General features: G+C 33.2%; 1 protein-coding gene across 1 annotated transcript; it reads right to left on the bottom strand.

Annotated features, from left to right (window-relative positions):
* Positions 1 to 14834: 14834 nt before the first annotated feature.
* LOC131183176 (uncharacterized) lies at positions 14835 to 17765 on the bottom strand. The gene is made up of 3 exons (XM_058153410.1): positions 17646 to 17765; positions 17467 to 17595; positions 14835 to 15278 (listed from the first exon to the last, which is right to left on the bottom strand). The coding sequence occupies exons 1-3, from the start codon at positions 17763 to 17765 to the stop codon at positions 14835 to 14837; spliced, it is 693 nt and encodes a 230-aa protein (XP_058009393.1).
* Positions 17766 to 19086: the final 1321 nt, after the last annotated feature.

Here is a 19086-nt window from a genome sequence, read left to right as displayed (position 1 = left end):
AGGAAGCAAGATTAGGCAGTAACCTCACTTAACCAATTCTTCCTCTTGCCAAAACTTCAATATTCTTCAATTCTTTTGCTCCCAATCACTCTACCTAGGTCAATTAACAAGTTTTAGTGTTTGGGGTTTGGGAAAATATGGAAGAAATCTAAGGGAGATGGAGCTTTGGAAAAGAAACAAATGAGGAAAAGAGAATGGGAGAGTGGATGGCTAAGAAGGGAGAGGAAGAAAAATAAGTTGCTTTTTATTTTAGGGTTTTGTCTCTTACTTATATACTTATCCTCTTTTTAAATTTTATTTTTAATTCGGTCATGCTTATGTCATAATTTTAATTAAGTTTTCATTTCTTTTCTTTTTCTTCTTTTATTTACACATTTCTATTTAAATTTTCATCAAAATTTCTTCATATTTTATTACATTAATTTCACTTAATTTTTTTGACATTTTGGTCAAAAATCAACTTTAGAGGTGAATTGACCAAAATGCCTCTTATTGGGTTATAATCCATTTCTTTCATTAATACCGATATTTTTCATAACCCAATGGTTATTTGATTTTTATTCTACTTATTTCCAATTATTTGTCACCTTTTTTTAAGTCCTCAAACTAGCTTTGAATAGTACTATTCATTGATTGTAAATGGTACTATTCAGAGCTCAAGAAATTCGTGGTGTTACAATCTTCCCCTCTAATTAAAAATTTTATCCTCGAAATTTACCTGATGCAAGTAGCTGAGGAAATTACTACCTCATTGTTTCTTCGCTTTCCCATTTCGCCTCTTCAGCGTCTGGACCCAGCTCCTCCCAAGCCTTAATGGCATATACACGTGGTGTTAATGTGGCTTCATGTGACACCTCTCACCCGTCTATAGTGTAGCCGGGTATGTCACACTCAGTGCTGGAGCACCCTATCTTATCTTACTTTATTCCTTTAATAATTTTGTTCTCATTATATTTTAATATCAATTACTTTTTTAAGGAGAAACCAGCGGAGTTTTCTCTATTTTATTATCGTTTGGCATATTTCAATATTTACCTGTTTAATAATCTCAATAATATTTTCTATACAATAATTCATCCTTACTCATATCATCATTTCAAAAATCATTATGCAATTCAAATCCATACTCATTTGTACAAATTCATTCATGCTTATTACATATATCAAAATTTTCAATTTCATTAGTTTACATAATTCGCAAACTAATTGCATAAATTCATTATTTACATCAGGTGCATATTACATACAATTTCCTAATTTTTATTATAACATAATAAATAATTATAATGCACAAATTACATAATATGACTAATGTGAGCCCTATCTACATGCATTGCTGAGGACGTGATAACCTTGAATACTTCTGACACTTTTGCAGATCTGGACTCCAAAAATCCCAGTCAATTGTCCACTGGGTTTTTGCTTCAGTACCTAGGCGAAGGAAACAATCCATCGCGCTAAGCATTGCTGCTCAGTGGTGTAATAATATAACAAGAAAATAATATACAAATAAAGAAATAAATGGATTATACTTTGGATACTCTGGAATTTAATCTAATTTAATATAATACTTCTAATATCAACTATCTTTCTTTCTAAATTATTCATCTTAAGAAGAAATTTATTCCTAAATTCACAGTAGTAATATACAATCTTCAAAAATTCTAAGAATATTATTATTCTTAACTTTATATTATTATAAAAAGAAAATAAGTGCATTTGTAATGCTTATTTAAGTTATATCTCTTTTGCAAATCTTTTTATCATTTCATTTAATACTTTCTAGGTTATCACAGATTATTTCATAATAATCAAATTTTAATATTCTTACTTATTTATTTAATTACTAATATTTTCAGTTGCTAATATTGTTAACTCATTTCAATAAATTTCACTGCCCAAGTAACTTATGATTGGCTGACTAAATTAGATAACGGGTCATTGGCACTGGACACCGCAATGCCTCGGGCTGTCATACCATGGGACGTGTAAGCTCAGTACATCAATCACGTATGCAGTCAATATGGCTAAAAAGCCATGATAGCATATCAGTATGGCTAAAAGCCATGATAACAAGTAATCGGGCATAAAAGCCATGAGTGCGGGCATAAAGCCATGAATATAGGCATAAAGTCTTACGCAGTACTACTAAAATAATACCCTATTGGCATGTCAATCTATCCAATCTGACACACGTGTCTAGGCAATACATGGGCACATTAGTACCATTAAGCATTAATATGTATTATTATGTCATTATTTCATTATAAGGTTCAATTAAAATTGATAAAATTTTATTCTATTTCTGCTGAAAACATAAATTCCTAAATCACAATTACTCATAATTCATGCATTTCTCGTAATTTATACATTCATCTTCCATTCATGATAATTGCAATTCACATCGATCAATTTTCGTGTACTATTTGTACATCGAAATATTTTCCTAAGGCCCTCCATATGGATTATTCCTTTATGTCTTAGAGTCACTAAAGTTTAAGAATTTTTAATTCACTAATTATACTATATATATATTAGTACTCATAATGGCTTCTTTAATTCCTTTTATTATTCCTTATGTTTTTGGGGTTTCTATTCCCACATTACTATTCACTCAATTTGTTGACTTTTTCATACATAATAGTTACATGAGTTCTAACCACATGAAATTACCACATTTTGGTTCACAAAAGTGTTGGCATTGGTTGCCAATCAATACTTCAAACCAATAGGAAATAAATCAAAAATTTTAAAGTGTTGGCATTGGTTGCCAATCAATACTTCAAACCAATAGGAAATAAATCAAAAATTTTAGTTTTGAGTGCTAGAGTTCACTGTTCTATTAAGCAATTCTACAGTGAGAATTTGGCCAAATGTTCTCAATTAAAGTTGTTCCTTATTGTGTTTAGTTCGATTTCCCTTTTTAAATAACTCCATTTGGAGTTTTCTAGCTCAAGTTATGCTAATTTCTTTAGGGCTAGCCGGATTGCTACCTACCCAGAATTTCTGGGAAGAACCAATTCTGGCAATTTTAGTATCCTAACTTTGGTGGATAATTTCATTAAGTTCTGGTCAAGATTTGGAGTTATATTCTTCATGAAAGTTATTCTAAATTGCCTAAGCTTTCTATTTATTTAAAACTAAAGTCAATTGGATATTTCTACACTGAGTTATGGCCAAATGAACAAACACTATTAATTTGGTTAATTGCCAGGACCAGCAGGTTGGTTGTCCGGATTTGGTTAATTTTTAGGGTATTCTAAGTTTGTTTTCTCGGTAAGGTTTCTTCATCAAAGTTGTGCCACTATGTGTCTAGTTTCATGTCCAATTGGCCTTGTACCAATTGAACCTACACAACTCAAGCTATAACTACCCAAATCTGCTGGACTCACATCCAGCCCTACAGGTCACCTAAGGCAGCATACCTAACCTCAATTCCGTTGGCATAAATCACTTCAATTCCTCATCAAATATAGCCAAATGGTCACTAATTGACCATTAGGACTTTCATTCAACAACACAAGAGCAAAACCCTAAGTTTGCCCCAAACCCTAACTCACCTTCTCCCTTAATTCATGCAACTCATTCAATCTTCCCTTCTAATGCATATATAAGCATCCTTCATCATTCATATACATATATGAACTCATCAAACACATCTAACTAGCCACATACCAAGGCTGGCCAAAATTTTATGTTGTTCCTTCATGGACATTTTCTTTGGTTTTTCAAGTAATTTCTTTATAATTCTACTAGATTTCAAAGTTAGAAGAAGGAGAAGGGTAAAATTAGCACTAACCTCTTTGGAGCTTCACTTAACCTTGCCTAAACTTCACTATTTCTAATCCTTGTGGCTGCCAAGAGCTTTCTTGTGATGTGGGGATGAATTTTAGTGAAGATGATTTAGGGTTTTGGGATGAGATGTAAGGAGAATCAAGCTTGAGGAAAAGAAAGAAAAAAAAAATTAAAATGGAGGAAGTGAGGGATAGCTGGTTCGGCCAGCTGAAATAAAAGGAAGAAGATGGGTCAATTTTTTGTCTTCTTTATCTTCTTTAATGTCCCTTAATCATATTTGTCCAAGTTTAATTGGCTAGGCATTTTTAATTGCATCATGGTGACTTATACATGATGTAATAAGTCTCATTTACTTTCATTTTTCTTTTCTTCTTTCTTTTACTATTTTTAATAAATTTTTCATCAATATTTATTCATATTTAATATCATATATCTCACATACATAAATAGACAAGTCGGTCAAAAATTGTCTCTGAAGGCGAAATGACAAAAATGCCCTCCGTTTAGCTTATTGAGCTAAAACTGTCTGTACCGATCTTAAAAATTCTCCTAATTTTTTATTGGCATTCTAATGCTATCTAGGGCGCCATAACTCTTCTCTGGCATCCCAAAAATTATTTCACAATGTTTCCCTTGGGTTTAGGAATACTAGCTATGAAAACAGCAACTTCTCGTCAGGGTCACCCATCATCGGCGTACTGGCTCATTTAACTTTGTTGTATTTCATTTCTAAAATTTTTCCTTAATTTTTCTAACTATTATTTGGTCTATTTATGACTCCTCACTCTAGTTTAATTATAGTTGCAGACATTCTGGCTCTTCGAACAGACATTAATCACCGGAACAATCGAATGCACAGACTAGCTAAAGTGAGGATGTTACACTTCGGGCCTCTCGACTATCTCAGAAGTAGCCTTCTGTAAATTACCAACTGCTTCTATCCTAGCAGGTCTTCTACCCCTCTGGGCTGCTGGGGCTAACCTCTTTATCTGTGGTGGAGTAGTGGGAACACTCCTCTGTGGGCAATTTGTTAGTAGTATGCCCTAGAGCATATCATTTAGTATGTATCTTGTACATATTTTTATTAATAAAAGGCATTTCCACTTTTCCATTTACATAATATATTTATGTGTAATAGAAAAGGTCCATTGATATTTTGTTAGAAATATTATTCTTAAGTTGTTAAGAATATGAGTGACAATATTTCTAGCACAAAGTATCATAAATAGGTTCACAATCGAGGATACTTCATAATAAGGACATGACTTATCCAGAAAGATTGTATTCATGTTTGTTCCCAAGTTATTTATATGAGATATAAATAAGATGGAATGGTGAGTCTCATGCCATATAACAAACATGATTGGCACTTATAAATGATAAGTAGGCCGAACCAGTGACACTTATGACAAGCACATGGAGTTTACTCTTGTCAATATTTTGTCATAAATCATATAAGTGCATATAATCTTTAGACCTGAGATAGCACAGTTATCTTGTATATAGGTAGTTTAAGTTTGATACTGCTTTCATACTTGTACTATGTATGGGTATATGGGCATGTGTTGGCTCCTACTAGTTATATATGGAGGTAGGTGTTGATCAAGATGGAATCTGTTCCTCTAAGTAAATAGAGATAAAATCATATGTTCATTTAATTGTTCTTGATGTTTCAAGTTCCTGGCCAGGACAGATAGATTTATTCAGAAAAGAGTTTCTGATGAGAAAATCTTTTAATCAAGAACTGGAATTAAAAGAGAACATAATATTCATAGCAAATGGAGTTTGACATAAACCATGACTCCAGCTTGAGTTGGGATTTTGTAACAGAGAGATTCTAGTGCATGGTAACATATGATTATAGGTTCATTTAAGGTAAACCTTATTACTAATTGGGTGGCCATGGCATGCTATGCTAGGTGTTAACCATGGTCTATGAGGTTCATAAAATGATTTAGAGAAATCATTTATGGTAAGAAAGAGTTATGATGATATTAAGAGTTGATATCATGTCTCATTGCCAATTAGTGATGAGCCTAGTAAGTCACACACATGCACAAGTTATCACCTATTTAAATATGATTTACTTAATTAATTAAAGAGTTTAATTGATTAATTAAATAGGTTTGGTTTGCAATTAAATTGCGAAGTCCCTAGCATGACTTGAAACCAAATCTAGATTATTGGATGTGTAGTATAAATTAAATTTATATTTAAAGTATTTAAATATGAATTTAATTAATGAGCAATTAATTAATAGATATTAATTAATTAATTTATATTTGATATAAATTAATTAGAAGAAGAAAAATAATTATTTTGGATTAAGAACTCAAAATTAAGACACAAGGGCATTTTGGTCATTTCACAGTGTGACACGTGACACCATGAGATGGTGACACATGGGATTGCACATAAGCTTGCCAAATGTTTTTTAATCATGTAAGATGATTATAATCAAGATTAAATATAGGTTTGACACTTGGCACAATGTGATTGGGTCACGTAAACCTAGAGCTAATCAAAGGGTGACATGTGGCAAGGGTTTAATGTGTTAACCTAGCTATTTAAGTGTGGTTATGAACAGAAAAAATAACCAGCAGCCACTCCTCTCCTTTGTCATGTCACTTTGAGGTTTTTCATCTATTCTTCTTCATCTCTCATCAATTAAAAGAGATTAGCCATCAATCTCTTGAATTAAGAACACTAGAAATTGTTTCTAGTGTCCTGTTTAAATCTCTAATCTCTTAAAAGGCAGAAAATAAATTTCTAATTAATAGAAAAGGCTTTAGAAGCTGTTCAAGGACTGCCATAGGTGTTCTTGGTGTGGACAAGCTAGAGGGACAACATCTGGTGTCCTGAAGACGAATCTCAATGGCGCAGACACGCTGCAGTGCATCAAGAGGTTAGTGTAATCGTTCTTGATTTAATCTAGGGTTCTAAAATTAATCTGATTAATTTTAAAATCTTAAATGGCAAATACAGATCCAAAAACATATTAAAAGAGTTTTAATATGTTGTTTATCATTGAAATCAAATAGATAAAAAAAAATCATGCATGATGCATGTGACCCTAGGTGAAAATTTTTGAATTCAATGGTATAAACTTGTGTTTTTCACGCTTTCGTTCCTTCAATTGGTATCAGACCCACTATATTTTCCATTTAGATTGTTTATTATATGATTTAATTGTGTGATTTGATCATGAGATGATTGATCCTTTGCTGGTTGCAATGGATGTGTGGCGGCACACAAGGTGAAGCCACCATTGGTGGCGGCAATAATGGTTCTTCAAGGTGGCTCAAGGTTTGCTTTTTAATTTACAATTGTTGTATGATCTAAAAGCTCATCCTATGTCTAATTATTTTTTTTAATTAGAATTTTAATTACACAATTAAATTATGATTCAAATCAGAATTTTAAAAATTGTTTGAATGTGATTCAAATCTGAATTTTAAAAGTTGTTTGAATGTGATTCAAATCTGAATTTTAAAAGTTGTTTGAATGTGATTCAAATCTGAATTTTTAAAGTTGTTTGAATCACATTTAAATCTGATTTTTTTTAAAATTTTTTGAATAAGATTCAGATCTGATTTTTTAAAAAATGTTTGAATGTGATTCAAATATGATTTTTTTAAAAATGTTTGAATGTGATTCAAATCTGAATTTTTAAATTTGTTTAAATGAGATTCAAATCTGAATTTTTAAATTTATTTGATTCATATTCAAATCTGGATTTTTAAGTTGAATATGAGATATTCAATTTAATTTAAGTATGTATGTTTTATTTAATTGTTGAATAGTGATATGCATGATGGATGATCATGGACTATAAAAGACCAATGTGATTGGATTTATTTCTTTTATGTTTCTTTGGGATTGTAAATTAATTAATTTATTTTAATTTATTTTGGGCATGTATTATTAAGTTTGTAATAATTTTTGGATTGTAATTTCATTTATTTAAGTTCTTGTAAATTCACCTTGGTATGCCAAGGATTACTATGTAATATTGGATTGCAAGAAGTTCAAGGAGGTCAAGAGCATTGGTGGGACCAGTGGGAGGAATTCAAGATCAAGTGTTGATTATGTACTCCTTCAGCAACTCTTGTAAAATGAATGAATGAAATGCACCTAGGAATTCCTTGATTCAATTCTTGGTGGCTCAGAATTGAATCCCTTAGAAACTCCATGATCATACCATATTTATTGCTTATCCATAAATGCATGAGATGTATGGGAATGTATGCTATTATATGATATATGCATGCTAATTGGATAATGTGCAAAGTGAGACCTTAATAGTAATTAGAATGACCATAAAATCTTCCAAACAAATGATTAAGTTGGAAATGCTATAATTAAAGTAATTATAACATACGCCCTCCATTGGGGCAATTATTTTAAGAAATTTTAGATAGTTGCATAAGATGCAATTAATTTAAGAGATTTTCTTAAGAATAATTGTTAAGCATGAGATGTTGTAAATATGTAAATGGTTTGGTGGCCAATATTGGATGTACCTGAGGACATTAAAATTATTTGCATAATTACTGGCTCAATGGGATCAACTTAACTGATGCAAGATAAGTCAATAATGGATGTACCTTAGATTTTGAGCATAGGTAAAGGATTGAACCTCACATGAGATGTGATGGGCAAGGAGTTGCTCACTTATAGTTTATTGTAATTCCAATAATGGATGTACCTGAGGATGATCAATAGAATTATAAGAATTCAATCACCCACTAGAAATCCATCCAACTAGGATTTTCGTTTTCTACTTTGGAAGTGTAGGATTCGCTAAGTTAGTGGGAGGACCAATTTGATTAAAAGACCATAATCATTTTGGTTAATTACATGATACATTTACTAATTAATCTGGTTATTTTCTGCATTTAATTTTCTGATAAACATGAGCACAAAACAACCACCACCATCCAATATCCTTGCAAGCATACTTGATCACAATAGGTTGACACGACCTAATCTGTCTGATTGGCTAAGAAATTTGAAACTTTTCCTAAACCTTGAACATATAGGATATGTTCTAGATTCAAATGTTCCTGGTCCCTTACCTCCAGAGGCCACACAAGAGGAACATGAAACTTTGGACAAGTGGAAGGAGCATGATATGAGAGCTAAGTGTTACATGCTTGCTTCCATGAGTAATGAGTTACATAAGCAACATGAGAACATGCAGAGTGCGAGTGAGAACCTCCTTCACCTACAAGAGTTGTATGGTGAGCACAGCAGGAATGCTAGGTATGAGATATTTAGACAGCTATTCCGTATGAGGATGTCTGAGGGACAGAATGTTGGGGATCATGTCCACAAGATGATTCGGCTGATTGAGCAGTTGGAACATCTTGACTTCAACATGGATTTGCAACTACAGACGGATTTGATCCTTCAGTCCCTTCCTGAGTCTTTTGAGAATTTTGTGACAAATTTCCATATGACTAAATAGGAAAGCACCTTAGCCGGTTTACTCAACATGCTGGTCATTGCCCAAAAGAATATGCTGGGCAATAAAGGAAAAGAGGTAGCTTTGGTTGCATCTTCTTCTGCTGGAAAGTCCAACAAGAAGAAGGGCAATAAGAAAAAGAAACCTCAGATTCTTGGTCCTTCCAAGAAAATAGGTAAACAGAAAAGGAAGACTAAAGCTGATGGAGGCAAAGGAAAGTGTTTCTACTGCCAAAAGGATGGGCACAGGAAAAGGAACTGCCCAGAGTATCTTGCTTCTCTGAAGGACAAGAAGGATACACCTTCGAAAGTGTTAGTAGTATGCCCTAGAGCATATCATTTAGTATGTATCTTGTATGATATTAAGAGTTGATATCATGGTTGGATCATGAGATGTGGCTTCAAATCAAATGTTTGAATGTGATTCAAATCTGAATTTTTAAAGTTGTTTGAATCATATTCAAATCTGATTTTTAAAATTGATTCAATAAAATTCAGATCTGATTTTTAAAAATATTTGAATGTGATTCAAATCTGATTTTTAAAAAATGTTTGAATGTGATTCAAATCTGAATTTTTGAAGTTGTTTGAATGTGATTCAAATCTGAATTTTTAAATTTGTTTGAATGAGATTCAAAATTTTAAATTTATTTGAATCATATTCAAATCTTTGAATATGAGATATTCAATTTAAATGCAATGGTGCCATGGTGAAAACCAACTCAAGTTCAAAATATATTTGGCACTTAAGGTTATGTCAGTCATGTTAGAAGATAGGATTGCAAAAGCTGGAGAAAATGGGGATTCTATCCTCATTGGGCTTTGAGCCTACTCCAACTTGTGAATCTTGCCTTGAGGCAAAATGACTAGATCACCCTTTGTTGGACAAGGGCTAGGAAAATATTTTGGAGCTAATACATAGTGATGTATGTGGTCCATTTAAAAAATGGCTAGAGGGCTTTTCATTATTTTATTACCTTTCTTGATGATAAATCAATGTTTGGGTATTTGTATTTGATGAAATACAAACATGAATCTTTTGAAAAGTTTAAAGAATTAAATAAATCTGAGTAGAAAATCAAACAGAAAGAGTATTAAAGCTCTTTGATCGGATCGTGGAGGTGAATATTTGAGTATTGAATTTGATGAATACTTGAGAGAGCATGGCATTGTTTCTGGTGATTCCCCGAGAACGCCACAATGAATGATGTATCCGAAAGAAGAAATCGTACCCTATTGGATATGGTGCGTAGTATGATGAGCTATCTTGATATGCCAATCTTCTTTTGGGATTTGCATTAGAATCGACTTTGTATATTCTGAATATATTCCATCAAAATCGGTTTCTTCCACACCTTGTGAGAAATGGAATCGAAGAAAACAAAGTAATAAGAATGTTAAGATTTGGGGTTGTCGACTTATATCAAAAAAAAACGATAAATTAGAGACAGGATCGGAAAAGGTCGATTTGTTGGATATCAAAAGATAGTTTTGGATATTATTTTTATTGCCTACTTCACAAAAGGTTATGATAAGTAGAGATGCCACATTTCTTGAACAACAGTTTGTTCAAGAAGGAGGCAAAGGAAGACAAATAGAGTTAGAATTGGAGAATGGATATAGATCCATCTAGTCAACTTATACCCGTTGATGAAACATCTATAGCTGTTCCTCATAAAACAACCAGGGTATCTCACCCACCAGTGAGATATGGTTTTCTTCATGAAGAAAAACAATAGTTGTCTACTCATGAAGAAGTAGATCATGGAGATGATCCACTTACTTATGAAGAAGCTATATCATATAGACTCTTCAAAATGGATTGATGCTATGAAATCGAGATTGATTCCATGTATAAGAATCAAGTTTGGGATCTTGTTGGACCCACGAAGGTATTGTACCTATAGGGAACAAATGGGTTTTCAAGAAGAAAATTGGTTACGATGGAAAGGTAGAGACCTATAAGGCAAGGCTAGTAGCGAAGAAGGTTTCGCCAAAGGCAAGGAATCGACTATGAGGAGACTTTCTACTTTGTTGCTTAAATCAATTAGAATTTTATTAGCAATAGCTGCATACTATGATTATGAGATTTGGCAGATGGATGTCAAAACAGCTTTTCTCAATGGATACATTGAAGAAAACATTTTCATGGAACAACCTAGGGGTTTTGAATCCCAAGATGGTTCCAAGTTATGCAAGCTAAAACGATCCATTTATGGGTTGAAACAAGCTTCGAGGAGTTGGAACATCCGTTTTGATGAAGCCATTAAATCCTTTGGTTTTATCAAAAATGAGGATGAGCCATGTGTATATAAGAAGGTTAGTGACAGTGCTATCACTTTCCTTGTCTTATATGTGGATGACATACTGTTGATGGGTAATGACACAGGTATGTTGACAACTATAAAGGTATGGTTGTCAAATACATTCTCCATGAAAAACTTAGGGGAGGCAACCTATATTCTTGGGATTCGCATCTATAGATATAGAGTGAAAAGAATAATTGGTTTATCTTAAAGTCTATACTTGGAAAAGGTGTTAAAGAGGTTTAACATGCTTGATTCCAAGAGAGGATTGTTACCAGTGAGACATGGTATCCACCTTTCTAAAGAGATGTCTCCAAAGACACTTGAAGAAAGAGATAAGATGGCCAGGATTCCATATGCTTGGTTGGAAGTTTAATGTATGCAATGTTGTGTGCTAGGCGGATATTTCATATCTTTGTTTGTTTGACTAGCGGGTATCAATCCAATCGAGTTTGGAACCTTTGGATAGTTGCAAGAATATCCTTAAGTACTTAAGAAGAACTAAAGATTTATTCTTGATTTAGTGGAGACTTACAATTGGATGGTTATCACGATTACGATTTCCAATTAGATATCGATGATAGAAAGTCTATCTCTGGATATGTGTTCATTTGTAATAGAGTGCGATCGGTTGGCGAGTTCCAAGCGAGCACGATTCAGATTCCACTCTGAGTGAGTATATTCTGCATCGAATCTTTCGGGAAAAGCTATTTGGATAAAGAAGTTCGTGTGAACTTACAGTAGTTCCTTCCATTGAGTTAGCGGTTCCACTACTTTGTGACAATAATGGCGATCATCTGAAAGGAACCAAGGTCTCACTAGAAATCCAAACACATAAAAATAGTTGGGCGAGGCGATGTAGCCATGCAGAAAATAGCATCAGCTGAAAATCCAGCTGATCCATTCACTAAGCCAATGTCACAGACTCAGTTAGACCGACATCTTGAGAAGATAGGTCTAAGATATTATAATGAATGGCTCTAGTGCTAGTGGGAGATTGTTAGTAGTATGCCCTAGAGCATATCATTTAGTATGTATCTTGTACATATTTTTATTAATAAAAGGCATTTCCACTTTTCCGTTTACATAATATATTTATGTGTAATAGAAAAGGTCCCTTGATATTTTGTTAGAAATATTATTCTTAAGTTGTTAAGAATATGAGTGACAATATTTCTAGCACAAAGTATCATAAATAGGTTCACAATCGAGGATACTTCATAGTAGGGACATGACTTATCCAGAAAGATTGTATTCATGTTTGTTACCAAGTTATTTATATGAGATATAAATAAGATGGAATGGTGAGCCTCATGCCATATAACAAACATGATAGGCACTTATAAATGATAAGTAGGTGAACGGTGACACTTATGACAAGCACATGGAGTTTACTCTTGTCAATGTTTTGTCATAAATCATATTAGTGCATATAATCTTTAGACCTGAGATAGCACAATTATCTTGTATATAGGTAGTTTGAGTTTGATACAGCTTTCATACTTGTACTATGTATGGGTATATGGGCATGTGTTGGCTCCTACTAGTTATATATGGAGGTAGGTGTTGATCAAGATGGAATCTGTTCCTCTTAGTAAATAGAGATAAAATCCTATGTTCATTTAATTGTTCTTGATGTTTCAAGTTCCTGGCCAGGATAGATAGATTTATTCAGAAAAGAGTTTCTGATGAGAAAATCTTTTAATCAAGAACTGGAATTAAAAGAGAACATAATATTCATAGCAAATGGAGTTTGACATAAAGCATGACTCTAGCTTGAGTTGGGATTTTGTAACAGAGAGATTCTAGTGCATGGTAACATATGATTATAGGTTCATTTAAGGTAAACCTTATTACTAATTGGGTGGCCATGGCATGCTATGCTAGGTGTTAACCATGGTCTATGAGGTTCATAAAATGATTTAGAGAAATCATTTATGGTAAGAAAGAGTTCTGATGATATTAAGAGTTAATATCATGTCTCATTGCCAATTAGTGATGAGCCTAGTAAGTCACACACATACACAAGTTATCACCTATTTAAATATGATTTAATTAATTAATTAAAGAGTTTAATTGATTAATTAAATAGGTTTGGTTTGCAATTAAATTGCGAAGTCCCTAGCTTGACTTGAAACCAAATCTAAATTATTGGATGTGTAGTATAAATTAAATTTATATTTAAAGTATTTAAATATGAATTTAATTAATGAGAAATTAATTAATAGAGATTGATTAATTAATTTATATTTGATATAAATTAATTAGAAGAAGAAAAATAATTTTTTTGGTTTAAGAACTCAAAATTAAGACACAGGGGCATTTTGGTCATTTCATAGTGTGACACGTGGCACCATGAGATGGTGACACATGGGATTACACATAAGCTTGCCAAATGTTTTTTAATCATGTAAGATGATTAAAATCAAGATTAAATATAGGTTTGACACTTGGCACAATGTGATTGGGTCACTTAAAACTAGAGCTAATCAAATGGTGACATGTGGCAAGGGTTTAATGTGTTAACCTAGCTATTTAAGTGTGGTTATGAAAAGAAAAAATAACCAGCAGCCACTCCTCTCCTTTGTCACGCCACTTTGAGGTTTTTCATCTATTCTTCTTCATCTCTCATCAATTCAAAGAGATTAGCCATCAATCTCTTGAATTAAGAACACTAGAAATTGTTTCTAGTGTCCTGTTTACATCTCTAATCTCTTAAAAGGCAGAACTTGAATTTCTAATTAATAGAAAAGGCTTTAGAAGCTGTTCAAGGGCTGCCATAGGTGTTCTTGGTGTGGACAAGCTAGAGGGACAACATCGGTGTCTGAAGACGAATCTCAAAGCGCGGACACTGCGATTGCATCAAGAGGTTAGTATAATCGTTCTTGATTTAATCTAAGGTTCTAAAATTAATCTGATTAATTTTAAAATCTTAAATGGCAAATACAGATCCAAAAACATATTAAAAGAGTTTTAATATGTTGTTTATCATTGAAATCAAATAGATAAAAATAAATCTTGCATGATGCATGTGACCTTAGGTGAAAATTTTTGAATTCAATGGTATAAACTTGTGTTTTTCACGCATCCGTTCCATCACAATCCCACAGATACTCCACAATGGAAACATCCCTTAGTCAACAGTCAACACTCCCCTCTGTGTCTCCTATGACAGTGCACACATTCTGGCACAGGAGTTGATCCCCTTGCTACTGTGCTTGGGGAACTAGCCACAGATACCTAAGACTGGCCTCTCTGGCTCTGTGTCTAGTCCTGTGAACCCTTGGGCTTCTTGCTACCAGAATCTAACATACTGGACTGTCCCTGTCCAGATTCTCTCTTATGCTGCCTACCTTTCTGAGTCTGCTCACTTTCCCTGACTCTCTCCACATTCAGAGCAGCTGCAATTAGCTGGGAGAAATTAGAAATCTGATGTGCTGTGACCATAAGTCTACTATCGTCATTTAGCCTATCCTTAAACTGTCGACACCTGTCTGCCTCTGTAGGCATCATCTCCCAAGCATACCTACTCAACTGTACAAACTCTCTCACATGCTCAGATACAATCAGCTGCTTCTGCCTCAAGGCTAGGAACTCTCTCCATCTAGCCTCCAAATAAACATGGCTGACATACTCCTTCTTAAACTCAGCTAGGAAAAAATCCCATGTAATCACTATAGGCTGGACAACTCTAGACACTGTAACCCACCACTAGCAGGTGAAGGAACGGAAGCGTGAAAAACACAAGTTTATACCATTGAATTCAAAAATTTTCAAGTAGGGTCACATGCATCATGCAAGATTTATTTTTGTCTATGTGATTTCAATGATAAACAACATTTTAAAACTCTTTTAATATGTTTTTGGATTTTTATTTGCCATTTAAGATTTTAAAATTAATCGGATTAATTTTAGAACCCTAGATTAAATCAAGAACGATTACACTAACCTCTTGATGCACTGCAGCGTGTCTGCGTCTTTGAGATTTGTCTTCAGGACGCCAAATGTTGTCCCTCTAGCTTGTCCACACCAAGAATACCTATGGCAGCCCTTGAACAGCTTCTAAAGCTTTTTCTATTAAATAGAAATTAAAGTTCTGCCTTTTAAGAGATTAGAGATGTAAACAGGACACTAGAAACAATTTCTAGTGTTCTTAATTCAAGAGATTGATGGCTAATCTCTTTAAATTGATGAGAGATGAAGAAGAATAGATGGAGAGCCTCAAAATGGTGTGACAAAGGAGAGGAGTGGCTGCTGGTTGTTTTTCTTTTTCATAACAACACTTATATAGCTAGGTTAACACATTAAACCCTTGCCACATGTCACCCTTTAATTAGCTTTAGGTTTAAGTGACCCAATTATATTGTGCCAAGTGTCAAACCTATATATTAATCTTGATTTTAATCATCTTACATTATTAAAAAACATTTGGCAAGCTTATGTGTAATCCCATGTGTCACCATCTCATGGTGCCACGTGTCACACTATGGAATGACTAAAATGCCCCTGTGTCTTAATTTTGAGTTCTTAACCCAAAATAATTATTTTTCTTCTTCTAATTTATATCAAATATTAATTAATTAATTAATCTCTATTAATTAATTTCTCATTAATTAAATTCATATTTAAACACTTTAAATATAAATTTAACTTATACTATACATCCAATAATCTAGATTTGATTTCAAGTCATGCTAGGGACTTTGCAATTTAATTGCAAACCAAACCTATTTAATTAATCAATTAAACTCTTTAATTAATTAATTAAATCATATTTAAATAGGTGATAACTTGTGTATGTATGTGACTTACTAGGCTCATCACTAATTGGCAATGAGACATGATATCAACTCTTAATATCATCAGAACTCTTTCTTACCATAAATGATTTCTCTAAATCATTTTATGAACCTCATAAACCATGGTTAATGCCTAGCATAGCATGCCATGGCCACCCAATTAGTAATAAGGTTTACCTTAAATGAACTTATAATCATATGTTACCATGCACTAGAATCTCTCTGTTACAAAATCCCAACTCAAGCTGTAGTCATGGTTTATGTCAAACTCCATTTGCTATGAATATTATGTTCTCTTTTAATTCTAGTTCTTGATTAAAAAGATTTTCTCATCAGAAACTCTTTTCTGAATAAATCTATCTGTCCTGGCCAAGAACTTGAAACATCAAGAACAATTAAATGAACATAGGATTTTATCTCTATTTACTTAGAGGAACAGATTCCATCTTAATCAACACCTACCTCCATATATAACTAGTAGGAGCTAACAGATGCCCATATACCCATACATAGAACAAGTATGAAAGCAGTATCAAACTCAAACTACCTATATACAAGATAACTGTGCTATCTCAGGTATAAAGATTATATGAACTGATATGATTTATGACAAAACATTGACAAGAGTAAACTCCATGTGCTTGTCATAAGTGTCACTGGTTCGGCCTACTTATCATTTATAAGTGCCTATCATGTTTGTTATATGGCATGAGACTCACCATTCCATCTTATTTATATCTCATACAAATAACTTGGGAACAAATATGAATACAATCTTTCTGGATAAGTCATGTCCTTATTATGAAGTATCCTCGATTGTGAACCTATTTATGATACTTTGTGCTAGAAATATTATCACTCATATTCTTAACAACTTAAGAATAATATTTCTAACAAAATATCAATGGACCTTTTCTATTACACATAAATATATTATGTAAACGGAAAATTGGAAATGCCTTTTATTAATAAAAATATGTACAAGATACATACTAAATGATATGCTCTTTGGCGTACTACTAATAGCAGGCGTCTTTTTTTAGTAGCAAAAAAGCACACTTCAACTATTGCTCAGGTGTGCAGTGTAATTACTGTAATACTCTCTCAGTTCTCTCTAACCAATGCTCTGCAGCTGTTGGATCATCCTCCTTTGTACCCTTAAAATCGACGCTCCTATACTTCCTCAATTTCTCTAGTGGAGACCTCTGAATTGGTATAGCTTTGGTAACCTGACGAAGCATCTGAGTCATCTGCTCTAAGAATGCCTGCTATGCCCTACCAACGGCACCCTGTGATGACTCCTCTTCCTGTCCCGCTCCTGAGTATGGGCAGGTGCATAGCTTTCAACCTCTTCCTCCACATATCTAGGAGACCCGTGCTTTGAAGGATCAGAAGACATCTAACCTATAAAACAGACAGAAGAATAGATTTGCATTAGTGTCACCTCGATTTCTAATTAAAGGCCCATGCATGTCATACACACTATCTCTTTCTATCTATTTAAGCCTAGGAATACCTAAACCTCTACTCTGATACCACTAAATGTAACACCCCTCACCCGGTTTACAATGCAGCCAAGCAAAGAATGCTACATTCTAATGCTAGAGCACCTTATCTTATCTTGTCTTATTCATTATTAGTTTTAATGTCATTATATTTTAAATTACCATATTTTTATGGAGAAACTGACGGAGTTTTCCCTATTTATTAATATTCGATCTATTAAAATCAATTTCCTGTTTATAAATATCATCATAAATTTCAATCATTTCAACTCATATTTCATCATATCAATATCATATCATGTCTTCATCCACTCATATAAACTTTTTAAAATTATTCATGTAAAAATCATCTCATTTCATTTATAGACTTCAATTATGCAAGTTACATGACTCATATACAATCTCAAAATTAATTACAAACTTTCCTATTTATAATGCTCAAAATGAATACATATATCTAATATCCATGGGCCCTACCAAAATGAACAGCTGAGATGACCACTCTCTTATTGTAGATCTTATCATTGCTGGGCTCCGTCTCTTATACCTACGAGTGGAAAACCAACACGCTAAAAACCAACGTGCTAAGCATATTGCTTAGTGGCCCAATAATATAACAAAAATAAACTAAATAAATAGAAGTACATATTTCATATGTATAATACCACAATAGAAATGCATTTCATGATTTATCAGTGTTTTACAGTTTATTGGTCTTTTCCACTTATTTGTATGATATTCAAACAAATTAATACATTTTATTCCCTAAGCAACCTATAATAAACTGTTTAAACTAGGTACACGAGTATACTAGTTAGACACTCATGTGCCTATCATGTATACATTTGTTAGGCATAAAGCCAATGGGCAGGCATGAAGCCAGTAAAATCATGGAGGGCATAAAGCCAACGGGCAGGCATAAAAGCCGGAAGAATAATCATATCAGACATACATTGTTTATTAATGATCACTCATGAAGTAGGCTCAAAAGCCAAGGACAGTACTGTATCTGTAGTCCCTAATTGAAATGTCAATCGATCCAACTCATACACATAATTCTAGGCATACAAGGGCAATTTTAACATCTTTATACTTATTATTTCATTTCATGTGTTATTCATGCTCATAGCATTAGTATACTATTCATGGTGGGAACATAAGTCCCAATGACTTGTTCATATAGTTCATGTGATCATTATACCATTTACATAAAGT

The sequence above is a fragment of the Hevea brasiliensis genome, chromosome 1 (genome assembly GCF_030052815.1).
Source record: "Hevea brasiliensis isolate MT/VB/25A 57/8 chromosome 1, ASM3005281v1, whole genome shotgun sequence".
In the NCBI taxonomy this organism is placed as follows: Eukaryota; Viridiplantae; Streptophyta; class Magnoliopsida; order Malpighiales; family Euphorbiaceae; genus Hevea; species Hevea brasiliensis.
The sequence above is the reverse complement of the archived record's forward strand: the minus strand, read 5'-3'. Positions and strand labels throughout refer to the sequence as shown.

Coding starts and splice junctions, on each gene's coding strand:
- LOC131183176 (XM_058153410.1), bottom strand. CDS start 17,765: ATGTCTTCTGATCCTTCAAAGCACGGGTCTCCTAGATATGTGGAGGAA. Junction 17,596..17,645: donor GTCATCACAGGGTGCCGTTG/GTAGGGCATAGC, acceptor ATGCTTCGTCAG/GTTACCAAAGCTATACCAAT. Junction 15,279..17,466: donor GGTTAGAGAGAACTGAGAGA/GTATTACAGTAA, acceptor TTCACCTGCTAG/TGGTGGGTTACAGTGTCTAG.